At 37.6% G+C, this 16502-nt stretch overlaps 1 protein-coding gene across 1 annotated transcript in view; it reads left to right on the top strand.

The window, feature by feature from the left end:
- The window catches only part of ARHGEF26 (Rho guanine nucleotide exchange factor 26), a 134197-nt gene that overhangs the window by 84698 nt on the left and 32997 nt on the right, over nucleotides 1–16502 (top strand). Inside the window, exons 8-11 of the mRNA XM_051991799.1 lie at nucleotides 1090–1219; nucleotides 5864–5938; nucleotides 10850–10939; nucleotides 14869–15023. Coding sequence (XP_051847759.1) covers nucleotides 1090–1219; nucleotides 5864–5938; nucleotides 10850–10939; nucleotides 14869–15023 — 450 coding nt within the window. The remainder of the gene's footprint in view (nucleotides 1–1089; nucleotides 1220–5863; nucleotides 5939–10849; nucleotides 10940–14868; nucleotides 15024–16502) is intronic.

Genomic DNA, 16502 nt, shown 5'->3' on the forward strand with positions numbered 1-16502 from the left:
TAGGCACTGAGAGTAGCTCTGGGTATACAAAAATTTAGAAGAAAGACCTCTGAGAACATCCCAATCTTTTCAATGTTGTCATGGGGATGGTAGGAGATTGAGAAACCAGCTGCTGGTTGAAACACTTGTACCTTATGTTGGGAATCTATCGGGCCAGTTTCTTTCTTAACAAATATTAATTTTCTAGACCATGGCTTCTTAAACTTTTTCTACTCATGACCCCTTTTTGCCCAAGAAATGTTTATGTGATCCTGGGCATATAGGTATATAAAATAGGTATACAAATCAAAATTTACTGATAGTAAATCATAATTTTGTGACTCCCCACATTTAGCTACAAGATCCCATATGATCCATAGTTTAAGAAGCTGGGCTCTGGAGCAAAACTTAGTTTGAACTATTCTAGTAATGCAGAGTCAAATTTGGGAGGGGTTGCTTTAAAAGTCATTCTTCCCATTTGTAAATGGAATTCACATGTAGGTGGAGAACAGTTAGGAAATGGGCCTGATGGGTGCTAATTTAGAATAAGTGGGGGAGGGGGATCTGTTTACATTTACAACTATGGTAATCTTCATGGGTATCTTCAAAGGTACCATTTTGCTGTTTACATTTTGTGGTCGTCTTTGGAGTTCCCTAGATTTGTAACCTATGAAAGCTTCTGTAAAATCATGTTTTGTGTTGTTTGATTTTGAAAGTCTTAAAAATTAACTAATTATGGGATTGTTGGGATTTTAAAGTATAAAATCCCAACCCATGAATATCTTCGTGGATACCCACGGATATCTTTAAAGGTACCCCTTTGCTGACAATTTACATTTTGTGGTCATCTTTGGAGCTCCCTAGATTTGTAACTCATGAAAGCTTCCATAACATTAGGTTTTATGTTATTTCATTTTGCAAATCTTAACAATAATTAGCTAATTAGGGGATTGTTGGATTTTATATTTAAAAATCATTGTGAATGAAAAACTGTTTCACTTTGACATGAATATATTCCTATTTGGCTATTTATTTAAGGAGATAAAGTCAAAATGGGTAGCAACTAATCTTTTGAAATGTTTTGTTTTGTTTTGTTTTCCCCCTTCTCAGAGCAACTAATCCATCTTTTAAAGAAGTATTATCTCGGATTGAATCCCAAGAAGAGTGTAGGAATTTACCCATGATCTCTTTCCTTATTCTCCCCATGCAGAGGGTTACACGTCTTCCCTTGCTGATGGATGTAAGCAATTTATTATTTTTTTAATTTCACTTTTTGTATTATGATGGAGACTTTACTGTTTGTATTTGGGGTGTACTTCTTTGACACATCTGTGAAAATGATGAGACACTTGTCCTTATTCAGTAAAAAGCTACTGGATGGAAGAGTAATTTTAGACCTCTCTTGGGTTTTCTCTAGAAATCTTCTGTGCAAGTAATATCATGAAATCATGGACTTTAAGAGTTGGAAGGGACTTGAATCTCTAACACTCCTGACATATGGTCACCCACTCTGCTTAAAGAACTCCAAGGAGGGGTAACCTTCCTGGGCTGCCCATTCCATTTGGGGATTACTTTAAAGATGGGAAAGCTGTCCCTGACATGGAGTGTCAATTCACCTTTTTGATACTTCAGCCCCTTGTTCTTGCTACTGCTCTCTGGGACCAAATGGACCAAGCTCACTCTCTCCTTTGTATTATTACAACCCTTCAAATACTTGAAGACAACTATCTATAAACATGATTATAACTAACTCTACCTGCTCCTTCCAGTTTTATTTCCTCAGACTCATACTGACTTATATATAAATATATAGAATCAGAGTTCTTTCTGGGAACTTTCATTCATTCATTCAACTACTGCCATATTCATTCAATTTCTATCTCCAAGAAATACCTAAGGATTTCTTAGGTACAAAGCATCATCTATTCTCCCAGTTAGAAAGGAGAGTGGCCTTAGAGTCAGAAACATTGGATTTAAATCTTGGCTCTCGCACAATCAAACTGTGAGACCTTGTTTACAACACTTCTTCTTTAAGGTTTTGTTTTTTCATCAGTAAAAAGAGAAACATGACTTAGATTATCTTGAAAAGAAGAATGGCTTAGATAATCTTTAAGGACTTGTCCAATTCAAATATTCTTTGCTTCTAAGGGCCAGTACTGGGCACTCTGGTACTGAGAGTACAATATATAGAATAATTGATTATTCCTCCAGTGTAGAAAAAATAGATATTAAAGGCTAAAATGTAAAACCATAAGGGCTGAGATAAATGTGTAAAATCAGAAGCAAAGGTAAAAGGAATACCATTCTTTAGGCACTTCTTGGAAAACATGGGTATGAAACTGCCTTTTGAATAAAGAAAACATTGTAATGTAGTAAAAATAGATGGATGAATCAGGAGATGGATCAGCACTGGTTTGCCTTATGGGGTCAGAAATTGCCAGAGAAATGAACAGAGCAAGTAAGGCTAGGGAAGGCTGGTCCAGACCAGAGTAGAGCTAGAAGCTAGTTTGCTTCTTGTTAATTATTCTTGTTTTCCCAAGTGAAATAATTTATTGCTCTTCATAATTCATCTTGATGGTATATTCCCACAGTAAGCAAAGAACATTTAAGGCATATTCACTTTTTAAAGTGATCTGGCACACAGAATTTTACAGAAAATATTGAAGTACAGATATTCCTTGCTTTAGGCAATGTATCTATTCCACCAGAGTTGGCTCTAAAATGAACCCTGCTTTCCCACGGACCATCCGCCCTGACATGCATCCAGCGAACATTTGTTGAGTCCCTATTATGTGTGAAGCAGAGTGCCGAGTACTATGGAGGGTCGTAAATGTTTGATTTCTGTTGTCAGTTAAGATTTCTTTCAAAGAGAAATGAATCGTAAAAGCTAAAGTTGGAGGTGAAATCTTTGAAGTCTTTGAAAGGCAGTGTTGTAGGTAGGGATCGTTAAGAGATACATCTGAGTTTAATGGAAGAAAAAAGCTGAGAAATAGGATTAAACCCGAGCCTTCTTTAGAATTAGGAATTAGAGAATCAAATGTTGGTTGTTGTTTTCTCTTAAACTTACAAACTTGGGAGTTCTCTAGTATTTTAAAGGATTATGTGTGAAAAACAAAACTGGAATTCCCATCTTCATGGCTTCAAAACTTATCACTATCTATTATGCTAGTGGTTACATCTATCCAAAAATTCAATGGAAATGCCTTGGGTTACATTGGGCTTCCTAGAGTTGAAGGTTTCCCCAACAAGGCTAGACTTGCCCAAACTATCATAGAAGAACCCAAGTTCAGTGTAGATTAGATTAAATGGCCACTAAGGTCCCATTGACTCTGAGATTCCATGAAAAGAAAATATGTACTCTACAAAGAATAGATTAATTCAAAATATTGGTTTTGAACTCTTACAAAATGACTTTCTATTGACATATCGTTATATTTTCATTTTTTAGAATTTCTCCTATTCTTCAATCACAAATTTAGACCTATTTGCCTTTTTCCTTATTGTCACACTTTTGAATAATACCAGTCAACCTTTCAGTAAGCATTTATTAAAAATCTATTGTGTGCTATGCACTAGATTGGATACTAGAAATACCAGAACAAAGAAAGCAAAACTCCCTGTGTAACGTTCTATCTTGTTCATCAATGATTTTTAGTGAATGTGTTTTCCAAGGTAAAACTTTGCTCTTTAACCCCATGTTTTTGGAGTTTAACTATCCTGTGACTGAACTAGCAGTAAAATTATGGCTTCTTGGAGTTTACAAGTTGAAAAGGACTAGAGATTCTATCCATCTAGGGCAGATGAGAAAAAGGAGGCCCAACTCTTTAAACCTGTAGCTCTTAGTTTTTATTTGTCTCACAGACCCCAAAAGGGGCAGTCTGACAAAGCCTTCTCAGGATAATCTTTTTAAATGCATAAAATAAAATACATAGTCCTACAAAGGAAATATTGAAATAGTTATCCAAATATTAAAAGACTTCTATAACTATAAAACTTAGTCTGCATTTCTTCCCTTGCCTTGGAACAGCTCAAAGTAGTGTTTGGTGAAGACTATGCCAGAGAAGGGAAGGGAAGGGAGGGGAATACCTAGCTGGTCCACATCTGGCTCATGCTTTCTCCAGCTCCTATCTCCTTATTTCTGATCCAGGAAATATTGGAGCAAACCTTAGTCTTAGGGACCGCCTTTTGGGAGAAGGTCAGCATTGTGTCCTAGAAAGAGCTATTGTTATATGGAAAGTCACCATATTTGTATAAAGAATTAGAAGACAGATTTTTTTTCCCATAATGCACATCCCTATTCCCACAATCTGGGAACCTTACACCTGAATTCTTAGCTCAGATGAGAAATTCTGATGTCAGTTCATCGTCCATGAAATCAGTCCTGTCTTGATTCCCTTTCTTGCATGACAGCTCACTTTGTCCCTGAGGTATCTGCTGCCCAACCTGATGGCTTCCCTTAGAAATTTGGCAACATTAATGAGACAGAGAGATATCCTGGGATAGAGCTCTGGGCCTGGAATCAGTAAGTACAAATCTGGCCTCGGACACTCACTATTTGTGTGACTCTGGACAAGTCATCCAACCTCTGGTTTTTTAATCCCTTGGAGAAGGAAATGGCAAACCACTCCATTATTTTTGCCAAGGAAACCCTAAGGCTAGTCTGGTCCATGGGGTCTCAAAAGAGTTGGACGTGACTAAATAACTGAACAAACAAATTAAACACTAGGGAAGTCACTCTACTTTTATTCAGTTTACAAATTTAGTTCAGATTGCTAAATAAGGTTAAAATATGTATTATCGTGGTTCAATTATATTAGCGGTTTGTGTTTGACTTGGATTTTTTGGTCTGTCTTTACAAGTATATGAGGTCTAGTCTCCTTGATCTGAACCAATCCCTTTGAAATTCATCTTAAAAGTGCCAGTCATGGGGTGCGGCACGAATGTTCCATCAAACCTGCTTTCTCTCCAAATTTTCCTTTTCATCACATATACTGTTACCTTTACTTACAAGCTGTGCTTAAGGATATTCAAAATACTGACTAGCTTTTAGTGGAAATGTCATTTTCTAATTTCTGTAACCACTTTAAGACTACTTGAGTCAATGGATATCTTGCCCCTTCTGTGCACAGAGCTGAGAGGATGGGATGGGATGGGGAGAGGGAGGGAGGAGCAAAGGGAAGGAAAGGAGATCAAAAAGCTGGGAAAACTACAGCAGCTATGATGAGACCCAAATACTGATAACTGTAATCCATAGTAATACACAAATCAAGCACTTTGGAAAGGGCCCAGCCTTGACTACTTAAGACTAATGGTACAAAATGCGACTTCTTCCTCCAAGTGCAGAATGAAATTTAGTTTATGGACATGGCCATCATATTGAGTCATTGTGCTTGACTGACATTATTTGTTGAATAGTCTAGTGTAGGGAAGAATCACCAGGAAATGAAAATGATAAAGGGGGAAGGGGAAAGAACGTGGTCTACATCATCCTGCTAGAAAAGAGATAGATTCACTATTTATTATGAAACCTATTTTTTTTGAGATATGAACAATATAGAAATTTCTTTTTTTTCATATATTTCCAAAAAGAGTTTTTTATTTTTATTTTTAATGTTGGGGGGAAGTGAGGGAAAATCAGTTTCTGTTCATTAAAAGAAAGGAAATTTCTTTTTTAAAATGATGCTGGAAAAGAAAAGATTAAAAACATCAACTCAATGATTACTCAAAAGGGATTCATGGTACTCTACTAGAGAAGAGCAGCACAAAGTGAAGAGGGGACATCCGGAAGAATCAACTTTGACATTGAGGGTTTCTTCTAAATTGCCTTTGCTGCTATTTAATGATTTAAAACCAATGAACAGTATTTATTTTTAATTCATTCCAGACTATCTGTCAGAAAACACCTAAAGATTCACCAAAATATGAAGTTTGCAAACGAGCTCTAAAAGAAGTGAGCAAGGTAAGATGTTGAAAAACTTTTACCAAGTGGTCCATGGTTCAAGTACTTTAATAAGAAGGAAAGGGATGAGCCCTTGATTCAGTGCCTCCATGTGCCCGGCACTATGCTAAGGGGTTTACACCTGTTTTCTCATTTGTGCAGTGATTGATGTGGTTACTTTGCTGCCTGCAATTGTTTTCTTTGTTTAGGAAATCTCCCGACGCTGCTCTGAGGTGCCATCACTACACGAACATTTAGAAATTCAATAATCCTTGCTCTCAAGGAGCTTTCATTCTGTTGGGGACCAAAGTACATAAAGATGTGTGTATAATATATAGCTAAATTATTTTAATGAATGACCTAAGCAGAATAGATAGATGGTTATGGTGGAGGGAAGGTGGTAAGAGGGACCTTCTAGTAGCTTGTGGGCTTAGGAGAGACCTCCTGTGAAAGGAAGGATTTGAACTAAATCTTGAAGGAAGCCAGGGGGTGTAGAAGTGGGAGGAAAGAAGGAAGACATTTCAATCATGGGAGACGGCCGTGAAATAATGGATACGAATTAATTCCCAGATCTAAAATCTGTTGGCAAACATCAGCTACTGGCATTAACAGTATTATTATCATTACATACAGCTTGCTTTCCGTGTAACCTCAGGGATGGCAGCCATTTCAGTGGGGGCTGATCTCAGAGCACATCCAGGTTGCCCAAATCCAATGAATCAAGCGTTCTATGCCCAAAAGCCGACTACGATGGCTGGTTAGCTCTTACCTCTAGATGCTAACCCAAGCCCTCACTGATGGATCATTGGAATCTGACTACTCATTCTGGGAGAATGTCTTTTCTTTTTTCTCCTTCCTTCCCTTCAATTCCTTCAATCTTCAGATTAACAAGCATTTAGTAAACACTTACTTTGTACTAGGCCCTATGCTAAGAGCAGAAGATACAAAGAGAGAACTTATGTTCTATTGAAGGAAATAGCATGTTTATGTATAAAGAAACACAAATGTAGACAAATTAAATAGAAGTTAATTCAGGAGAGGTCACTGAGGCACTAACAGGAATGATCCAATGCCAGTTCTCTTGATTTCATTACATAGTCTGGTATTTATTTAAGCCAGAAAACCTGCAGGAGAAATAAAATAAGATTTTGTTTAATTAAAAAAATAAGACGCAATAAGAAAAAATAAGTAAATAATAATTAAATTTTTTTAAAAGATTTTTTTTGGTATCTATTAGAAATCAATTTTAAAAGGTTTTATTCTGTAGGGTTGTTTTTTTTTTGTTTTTGTTTTTAAGCCATGATTGAAGTAGGAGGGGAAAAAAGGCTAATTTCTAAGGAATCTTAGCATTCCATTAGAACATTAGGAGTCCAGATTTGTGAGGCTGGAGGGTCTGGGAGAGGCCGATTGATCTGGCCAACTGTCTTCTGTCAGATGAATAGCCAAACCCTCTAGGACAGAAATTTGCTGTCTGTCTCTTTTTAGAGGCATTCCAGAGACTCCTCGCTATTCTAGTAGCCACAATTTAGTGTTTTCTCTGCCTGAAAGGAGTTTTGGAGACAGCCTTGGAAGCAATCTCAGAGGGTAGCAGTACCACCCTGGAGTGGCCTAGGACTGCCCCCCCTTCAGTATCTCCCCAGAGTGGGCATCTCACCCTTGCTTGGGCATCTCTGGGAAGGAGGAGCCCAGCATTTCCCACATAGCCCCTTTCTCTTTAGGGAAGCTGGAATTCTCAAGACATCTTTCCTTTTTTTTTTTTTTTTTTAATAACTTTTTATTGACAGAACCCATGCCAGGGTAATTTTTTACAGCATTATCCCTTGCACTCACTTCTGTTCCGATTTTTTTCCCTCCCTCCCTCCACCCCCTCCCCCAGATGGTAAGCAATCCTTTACATGTTGAATAGGTTACAGTATATCCTAGGTACAATATCTGTGTGCAGAACCGAACAGTTCTCTTGTTGCACAGGGAGAATTGGATTCAGAAGGTAGAAATAACCCGGGAAGAAAAACAAAATGCAAACAGTTTATATTCATTTCTCAGTGTTCTTTCCTTGGGTGTAGCTGCTTCTAGGACATCTTTCCTTACATCAAGGGTAAATCTGCCTTTCTGAAGCTCATACCCAGTGCTCCTAATTCTGTTCTTTAGGTCCAATAGAAAGCATGGTACGATGGAAGCAAAAGATGCTGGTTGTTGAATTTTAAAGTGCCAGTTAGGAGAAGTACTTGTCATAGTTTTATTCTACTTGCTAGCATTGTTCTTGTGTTTTGATCACAAACAAATATTTATTAAGCACCTACTAAGTGCCAGGCACGGTGCCCTGGAGATCCAGAAAATCAGTCCTTGGCTTCCAGGAGCTTACGTTCTGCTTTGATAGACAGCAAATACTGGGGTATGAATCACACTTCCTGGGGATCTCTTTGATGTCTAACGGTTCCTTTTTATAAAAAAGTATTTTAATGGGAACAAAGGAAGGAAATAATCATTTTTTAGGCTCTTACCGTATGCCAGGCATTCTGTTAAATACAAATACTAGAAAAAGAAAGACAATCCTCTCTGTCCAGGGGATACAGTCTAATGAAAGAAGATAAGATAGAACAGGAAAGGGAAAAGTGAGGGACGGAAATTATTTAAAGTCCAAGTTAAGGTCAAATACCCTCAGTGGTGACTCATTTCTCTTAATATCATGAGAACACATTTGATCTTTGCCCACAGACCAAGTTCATTTGGAGTCGGGTCTGGGTGATGGAGCATTAATTACAAAGTTCTCTTCTGTCATATCATTTTGGATCAATAATTGGTAGGACTTTAAGGCAAAGGAAAAACTTTCTTTTCTGAGTCTGTGATTTTGGAGTAACCATGAGAGCAATTTTAAAGGGAAGCCCTAGACATGTTGGGTATAAGGGCACGTTTATGGGGCCAAGTGGACGCCCCCCTCCCCCCAATCCCTAAACACACTCCCAAATATAGCATTCTCGTAGGCAAATGAGTTCTGGTATGTAGTGGTCAAATTTCTTTCTGGCCCTTGCATGTTCCTTTTAAATAGATCTCAGTATCATGTTTAATTTTTTTTTTTCACTTTAGTTCCGTAGCATCAAATTGCCAGGATAAGTCTTCCTGAGATCGTTAACCATCTCTATACATTGCAGAATGCCTGCTTTAAACCAGGATATCACTTCTTGGCCTATCAGGCAGCCCTTCCCATTTTAGTTGTCATTATCCTAATTACTAAACTCTTGTCCTAATTATCTAACATGGAAGGGGGAGCTTTCTCACTAAAAAATGAGAAATGATCAGGTTTTGGATTTGAAGTCAGATAATCTGAATTTTGAACACTGGCTCGGCTACTTTGAACTGTGTGACCTTGAGCAGTTCTTTTTTAACCTGCTTGTGCCTCAGTTTCCTCCTGTAGAAAATTAAGTATTATAAGAAATGGGCTAGCATGAGAAAAGTGCCTCAGAAACCTTCATGGCTTGTGCACAATTAAGCTGTAATATTGTCGATTAATTGCTAGGCAGTAGATATTTGTGCTCACCTTAGACTGGTATCGAGCACATGGACGGGACCATTTCAGAGCCATCTGTTGAAGCAAATGACTTTGCTCCATCTCTTAACATGTTGCCTGGCCCATCTGAATATTTAATAAGGGGGCTGGATGACATGACTTGACTGTCCCCAAATAGGCAGGTTTCCATTCACTGGTCAATCTGGACACAGCCTTGAAAAGTTGGTGCATTTTCTGTTGCCGATTTTTACTTTCTTGTAATTACATCTTTAGCTTGCAAAGTGCTTGTGTTTCCTATGTGGTAATCACTCTTAAGAAGAAGAAAATAATCATCCCAGAATCCCATGGGCCTTATAGATATATAGATATATCTGCATGCATGTGTAAATCAAGAAAACATTATGTATTGAGTACTGTATTAAGTGCTTAGGATATAAATAGAAAAGTGAGACAGTCCGTGCTTTTAAGAACCTTGTATTGTAATTAAGGGATGACAACAATAACATTACAACTAGCATTTATGGAGTACAGTTTACAAAGCATTGTATCCACTTAACAGCCTTGGGAGGTAGATGATGTTACATCCATTTTACAGTTTTGAAGAAACTGAGGCAGACTTGCCTAGGTCAGTTAGGCTGTATTTGAACTCAAGCAGGTACAGCTCAACATCCACGGTCCACCAAGCTGCTTCAGAAAGGAAGATTAGGTGAAAGGCTCTCTGGGATATGTTTCCCATTGTACCCTCAGGAGCTTGTTGGACAGAAGCACTGCAAAAGGGACAGAGCAAGAGCTCAGTTCCCTGATATGTCTAGCTAGTTCTGTTTGCCCTTGGGCACCACTTGGGTCTGAGCAGTAGGACATTGTTTTCTCCGTAGAATTTTTAACTCCTCGAGGGCAAGACAATTTGATTTTTGTCTGTGTCCACAGGCTGAACGTATTTCCTAATCCCTTGTAAGTCCATGATAAATGTTTGTTTATTTGATTAATTCATTGACTAATTGGAATTGGGAATTATGGTAAATATTGAACGGTGATTATTGAACAAAAACTTCAAAGGTCCAAAAATGGGAATTATTGAGGTGTTTGGGGGGTTGGACAGGGATCTGATAAAGAAATTGAAATGGTAGAACTAAGTGCGTGTATGTGTGTGTGTTTCTACATGTGTATGTGCCCATGTGATTGAGCATTTGTAGAGGAGAGGTAAGAAGAAAAAAAAAAGTTCTCCTTTTGGTCTCATGAGTAAAAGTATCCCTGAGAGCCATATCTAACTAGATTATACATGGTCAATGGATAGTCTTCTGTATAGTGAGAAGGAATCTCATGGAAGTTCCATGAAGTGAGCATTTCCAAAAAGCAGTTTGTATAGAAAAGGGAAAATGACCTTTGTTGATGGCTAATAATGACTGATTTCTTCCTCTTTTCTCTAGTTGGTTCGTTTGTGTAACGAAGGGGCACGGAAAATGGAACGAACTGAAATGATGTATACGATTAATTCCCAGCTGGAATTCAAAATAAAGGTAACCTCATTACTAGGGGGAAGTTTATGGCAGATGAGGGAAAATGGGCTTTGCTTTTTTCTTTGTACCGATAATACTTGTACCGACAATTTTCTTAGTACTGATGAGCTGTGGAAATGCACAGGGTTCACAGAAGGCGACTGAAATAGTGAGATGTTGACATTGATAGCATCCAAGGAATGGAAAATCTACTTTTCCAGAGAAAGGCTATAAATGATTACCAGGAAATCAACTGGGAAGTTATGATGTGATAACTTCTGCCCATTGCCAACTCAGCCCCAGGATCTTCGCTCAGGAAATGGAGAGAAAAGAGAGTATTTCCAGAAAGGTTTTTTTTTTTTTTTCCCCCTCCACAGGAAAGGTACTAAGTTTGAGGCCCAGAAGGGAGATGCTGAAATTCTAGAACTGAAAATAACCTATGAGATCATCTCATTCAAGTTTTCATTTTGTAGATGAGAAAACAGAGACTCATGTGTGACTTGTCCAAGAGCTTTCAGCTAATGTGTGGCGGCGCTGAGGCTAGATCTGGAGCCATCTGCCTATCCCTTACTGCTCTTTCCAGTAATCACAACCATCTTTTTCTACTGTTTCTTACCCCATTGGGAACATTTAAAAAATTCTAAATAAAACATTTTTCAGTATAAAGGGTATTTTTTTTTTTTTTTTTTTTTGGTATTTCAGATAAAAACAAGCAAACAACCTTTCCCATTTGGACAAGACCTCCCCACTTTTGATTAATTTATGCCTATATGCTGTTTATCTTCTATCAGACATATTGGTGCTCAATTAATTAATTAATTAATTTTGTTGTTGTTGTTTTTGTTTTTGTCTTGCTGAGGCAATTGGGGTTAAGTGATTTGCCCAGGGTCACACAACTAGGAAATGTTGTTATCTGAGGGCTAGATTTGAACTCGGGTCCTCCTGAATTCAGGACTGGTGTTCTATCCACTGCACCAATTAGCCCCTTATTGGTGTTTTTTAAAAGAAAATAATTTCAAAATCAAGTATTTCTTACTCTCTTCCCTTTCAGAATAATCAGCTGCAATCCCTTCACTCCCTCTTTCCTAAAACCCAAATCCACTTGGATTCCACCAGCTTCTTTTATAGGACTCGGAACTCAATTATAGAATAATGGCAATTCGGAAAGACTGCCCTATTTTTCCTTAATTTTAAGAAATTAACTACCTTTGGGTCAGAGCATCACTTCAGAGTTTCTGGGAAAGGTTCTCAGTGGAGATGTTATAATTGTTTGGGCTTTACTTAAAAAGCAACAGAAGGCATTTTTAGGTTTAGGACAACTTTGGATCTTTCTTTATTACAGTTGAATATCCCACCTTATTTCACTCTCTCATGAAATGAGTTATTTCCTGTCTAGATTGCTTCTTTAGCATGCAAAATAAACAGGAAAGAAAAGCATTTGAAAAAAGGTGTTGTTACTATTAGACCCCTTTCCTCATTCCAAATGGAGTTATTTAATATGGTTTTAATTCATACATTTCTTTGCTCACACTTGAAAAGACCCAATGAACCAAAATTTCTAGGGTCTAGTTATAGCTCCTCCACAAACTAGGTAGGTGACCCGGAATATGTCATATCCGGCCTCTGACTCAACTGCAAAATGGGATGGGATGGGGTAGGGGGACCTGGACTGGATAATACCTCATAAATTAAGCTATTCAAAACTGTCCCCTCACGTCTTCTCTTTCTTTTCCTTGAACTCTTTGAGCTTTGTTTTCCTTTTATCATTTTCTCTAAATACAGGGTTCTCTCTCTCCCTCCCTCCCCTTTCCCACCTTCCACCCCCTCCCCCCTTCTCTCTCTCTCTCTCTCTCCAACTCTCAATAATTTATTTCAGTTGTAACTGGCCACTAAAGCTGATTAGTTTTATTATTAATCTTTTATGTATCTATATTTATTGCTTGATAAATAATAACATTTAATGCATGCTTTTAATTTTTCAACTTTTTTATACATCAAAGTTATGTTTTGTGTTTGAGATAATAAAATCTTGTATTTCCTTTTTTTTTTTTTATTATTTTGAAGCTATCTTCTCACTATCTGGGTTGTTAAATTTCATCTCTACATTAGCAGATTTTAAGGAAAGTTATTTATAATCAAGTAGGGATTCCCCTCCAAATAATAGTAGAGAAATGATGATGCCTCTTCTTTCTCTTTATACATTAAAATGTATTGGTTTGTACATTAAAATACTTTTTTTTTTGTAAATGGAGAACATTTTCAGATTAAAACATTTTTGTTTGCTTGTTTTGTATGCCCTCCAAACGCTCCTTGGGATGCATGCTCTGGGCTTCTTGCAGATAAGACAGCTATCATGGAGCCCTTCTAGTAATTTGCTGCTCTGAACAGGTCTAAACTGGATCAAAAGTTCTGCCTTAGGCTTGGTTTACATTAGCTAGTGGAAACTTTAAGATTATCTGATTCTTCTCCTTGCCCTTAGAGAGAATGTCAAAGTCACCCCAGAAAGGTAGTCGGTCGCATCCTTGGGAGCCAATCGCAGGAGTTTATCTCCTTGTGACTCCCATAATTCTTTTTTTTTTCCCATAAAACTTCTTAACAGTCAGTGGAAATCTCTTCATATCCAGTCCTTCACAAATCTTAGAATGTAACTGACTACTTACCCTCTTGTCAAAACTTTTCATATACTTTGTCTTAACCTTAATCTTCCCTCAATCTTTCTTTTCTAAGCTAAACAGTTACAATTCTTCTAACTTTCCTTCTTATGCCAGTTTCCACTCCATTAACCATCTTCCAAGCATCTCTGAAAAGTGACATAAGCTTCTAAGATAATACATATTTTGTCTAAAAGTTCTTGCTCGTTTAAAGAAAATTGTTATTTTTTTTCTCTTTTCCTTCCCATCAGTTATTTGGCAGTGTACCTTATATGTCTTAAGAAATGAGCTCTCAGTGGCTGGAATTTTGCTGCGGTTTGAGAGTTTTCCAATTTTTTGAATTATCAGTATTTTGAATTATCAGAGCTCTTGGCTCTGGCCTATCTTATATGAATAGATTGGTTTATCCAAGGGGGTGGGGAGGAAAGTTTAGCCTATGCTTCTGGGAGAGGGCATGGATTAAAAAATTGAACCTCCATAGAGAAAACTGCCATTAAATTTTAAAAACAGGTGTTCCCATAATGTAACCAAATAGATGTGTCATAGGCAGAATAGAAAACAAGGTATTCTTTTATATTTTTCATTAATAAAAAGAATTGTGTTTATCTTTTCAGCATACAAAATAACAGCAGACTGTCATTTTAACTTAGCGACTCTTGCCGTGGTTTGTGCCATGGCTGCCTTTGGCAATCTGCCGGAGAATATGAAAGATTGTAGAATTCTCAGAATTACATTTTTCAATGCATTAGATAAAATCTGTAAAATTACAGTAATGTAATTCTGTAATATTGACAGACTTAATTTAAGTTTATGGAACTCAAGAATCCCTATTCTAATTTTGATGTATCAATTCTATTACTAATTAATTTATTTCTCCCTCCCCCACAGTGTGTGTGATTGGAGATGTTCACATTTCTTTTAGAATTAATTAGAATTTGATCACTAGAATGGCCACAAGGGTGGATTAGGAGACTTGGTCTTTTAGACTTGTTCCCTATCTATAGTAGGATCACCATTGAGAGGACTCTAACATGTTCTCAGTGGCCCTTGCTCACACTGGCAAATGCAGAATAGCTTGTGCTATTTTTCTTCCTCTTTAGAACTATGCTGGCTGCATTTTATTGCTCTGTTGTCATCGCAATCCCCTTCCCGAAACATTTGTGTAGCACAGACTTACCGGAGAACATTCTTCTCTTAATCTTAATAAGCATCTTTGGATAGACTTCGATTGAAGTCACCTAGTTGATGGCACTGAGATATGACTCACATGCCGGCGTTCTTGTTCTTTTTCTCTCTTAGCCATTCCCTTTAGTATCTTCCTCTCGCTGGCTGGTAAAAAGGGGAGAACTGACGGCCTATGTGGAAGACACGGTACTTTTCTCCCGAAGGACGTCCAAACAGCAGGTCTACTTCTTCCTCTTCAATGATGTTCTCATTATCACAAAGAAGAAGAGGTAAGGGATTATATTTTGGGCATAAAGTTCACTTTTCCAACAGGCAGTTCAGAAACACTTGGCGACTGATTGGCTACCACACCACTAGTTCTATTCTTGTGGTTTTTCTGTAATTTCAAAGAGAAATAAAGTTTTAAAATTTAATTTTCTGGCTTTAAAAGTGTCAAGCCATGAAATTTGGGTTTAATATGCTACTTCTAGGTTCAATCCTAAGGCAATCTCCTTCTCTTCCTCCCCTCCTCCCTTCCTTCCTCTTCCTTCCTTTTTCTTCTTTTTCTTTCCTTTTCCTTTTTCCTTCCTTTTTTCCCCTTTCCTTCCTTTCTTTTTTCTTTCTTTATAGAATTTCAAAAAGTAACTTCTAACACTAACTTTTGAACTTCATCTTTCTTTTTTCAAATTTAAACATTTTTAAAATTTGAAGTAACACTATATCAACCCCCAATTCAAACCAATGGTGATATTGTTCGAACCCAAATTTCTCCTTCTGATTTTGGATCTAATATCAATGATTCTTGTGGATGGAAGGAAGAGGAATCAATAAGACTTACCAAGTAGTTATATTTCTAGCTCCCTATTTGAGTTCTGTGAATACTCAGGGTTCCAGGGATGGGGACATTACCCTGGATGAGTAGATCAGACCCAACATAAAAAGTTTCACACCTATCCATTCCTCCATTGGTTCAGTACTACCCATTTCATGGTCTAGGCGCAGGGGTCCTCAAACTATGGCCCGCGGGCCAGATGCAACAGTTAAGGGTGTTTATCCCCTTCACCCAGGGCTATGAAGTTTTTTTATTTAAAGGCTCACAAAACAAAGTTTTTGTCTAGTCCGGCCCTCCAACAGTCTGAGGGACAGTGAACTGGTCCCCTATTTAAAAAGTTTGAGGACCCCTGTTAGGGTATACTACCTCACACCTCTGTAGAGATGTAGGTGGGCTTTGTGCATCACCTTGCCTTGAAAACTCTACAAAAGGATGCGGCCCCATGAAAGGTCCAGCTGAGCTGACATATCACATGTTTTTTGGTGCTAGAGGCAGGAGGTATAGTATCTTTATTGACTTTTCAATTATCCAGCCCTCAATGTGATATTATGGAAGGATCATGTGATATGTGCACATCATTCTCATTTACATGTGAACAAATTTAATTAAATTCATTTATTAAGTACCTGGTGTTTACAAAGTCATGCTGGGGGCTGAGGATAAGAAATTAAAATAATAATTGTGGTCAAGGAGTTTACATTCTACTAGGGAGATAAGAGGTAGCCTGGGGAGAGAAAGAGTATTAACAATTGGGTCACAATGTGGAGTTTTCAGGGAAGGCTTCATGGAAGAGGTGTCATCTGAACTTACCAAAGATGAGAAAGTCAGAGTATGAAATCTCAGAATCTAAGATCTAGAAAGGAATATTAAAGGTCATCTAGTTCAAATATCTAATTTAATAATCAAGGAAATAAGTCTATTGAGATGAGATATCCTT

This window comes from Antechinus flavipes, chromosome 3 (genome assembly GCF_016432865.1).
Source record: "Antechinus flavipes isolate AdamAnt ecotype Samford, QLD, Australia chromosome 3, AdamAnt_v2, whole genome shotgun sequence".
NCBI lineage: Eukaryota > Metazoa > Chordata > Mammalia > Dasyuromorphia > Dasyuridae > Antechinus > Antechinus flavipes.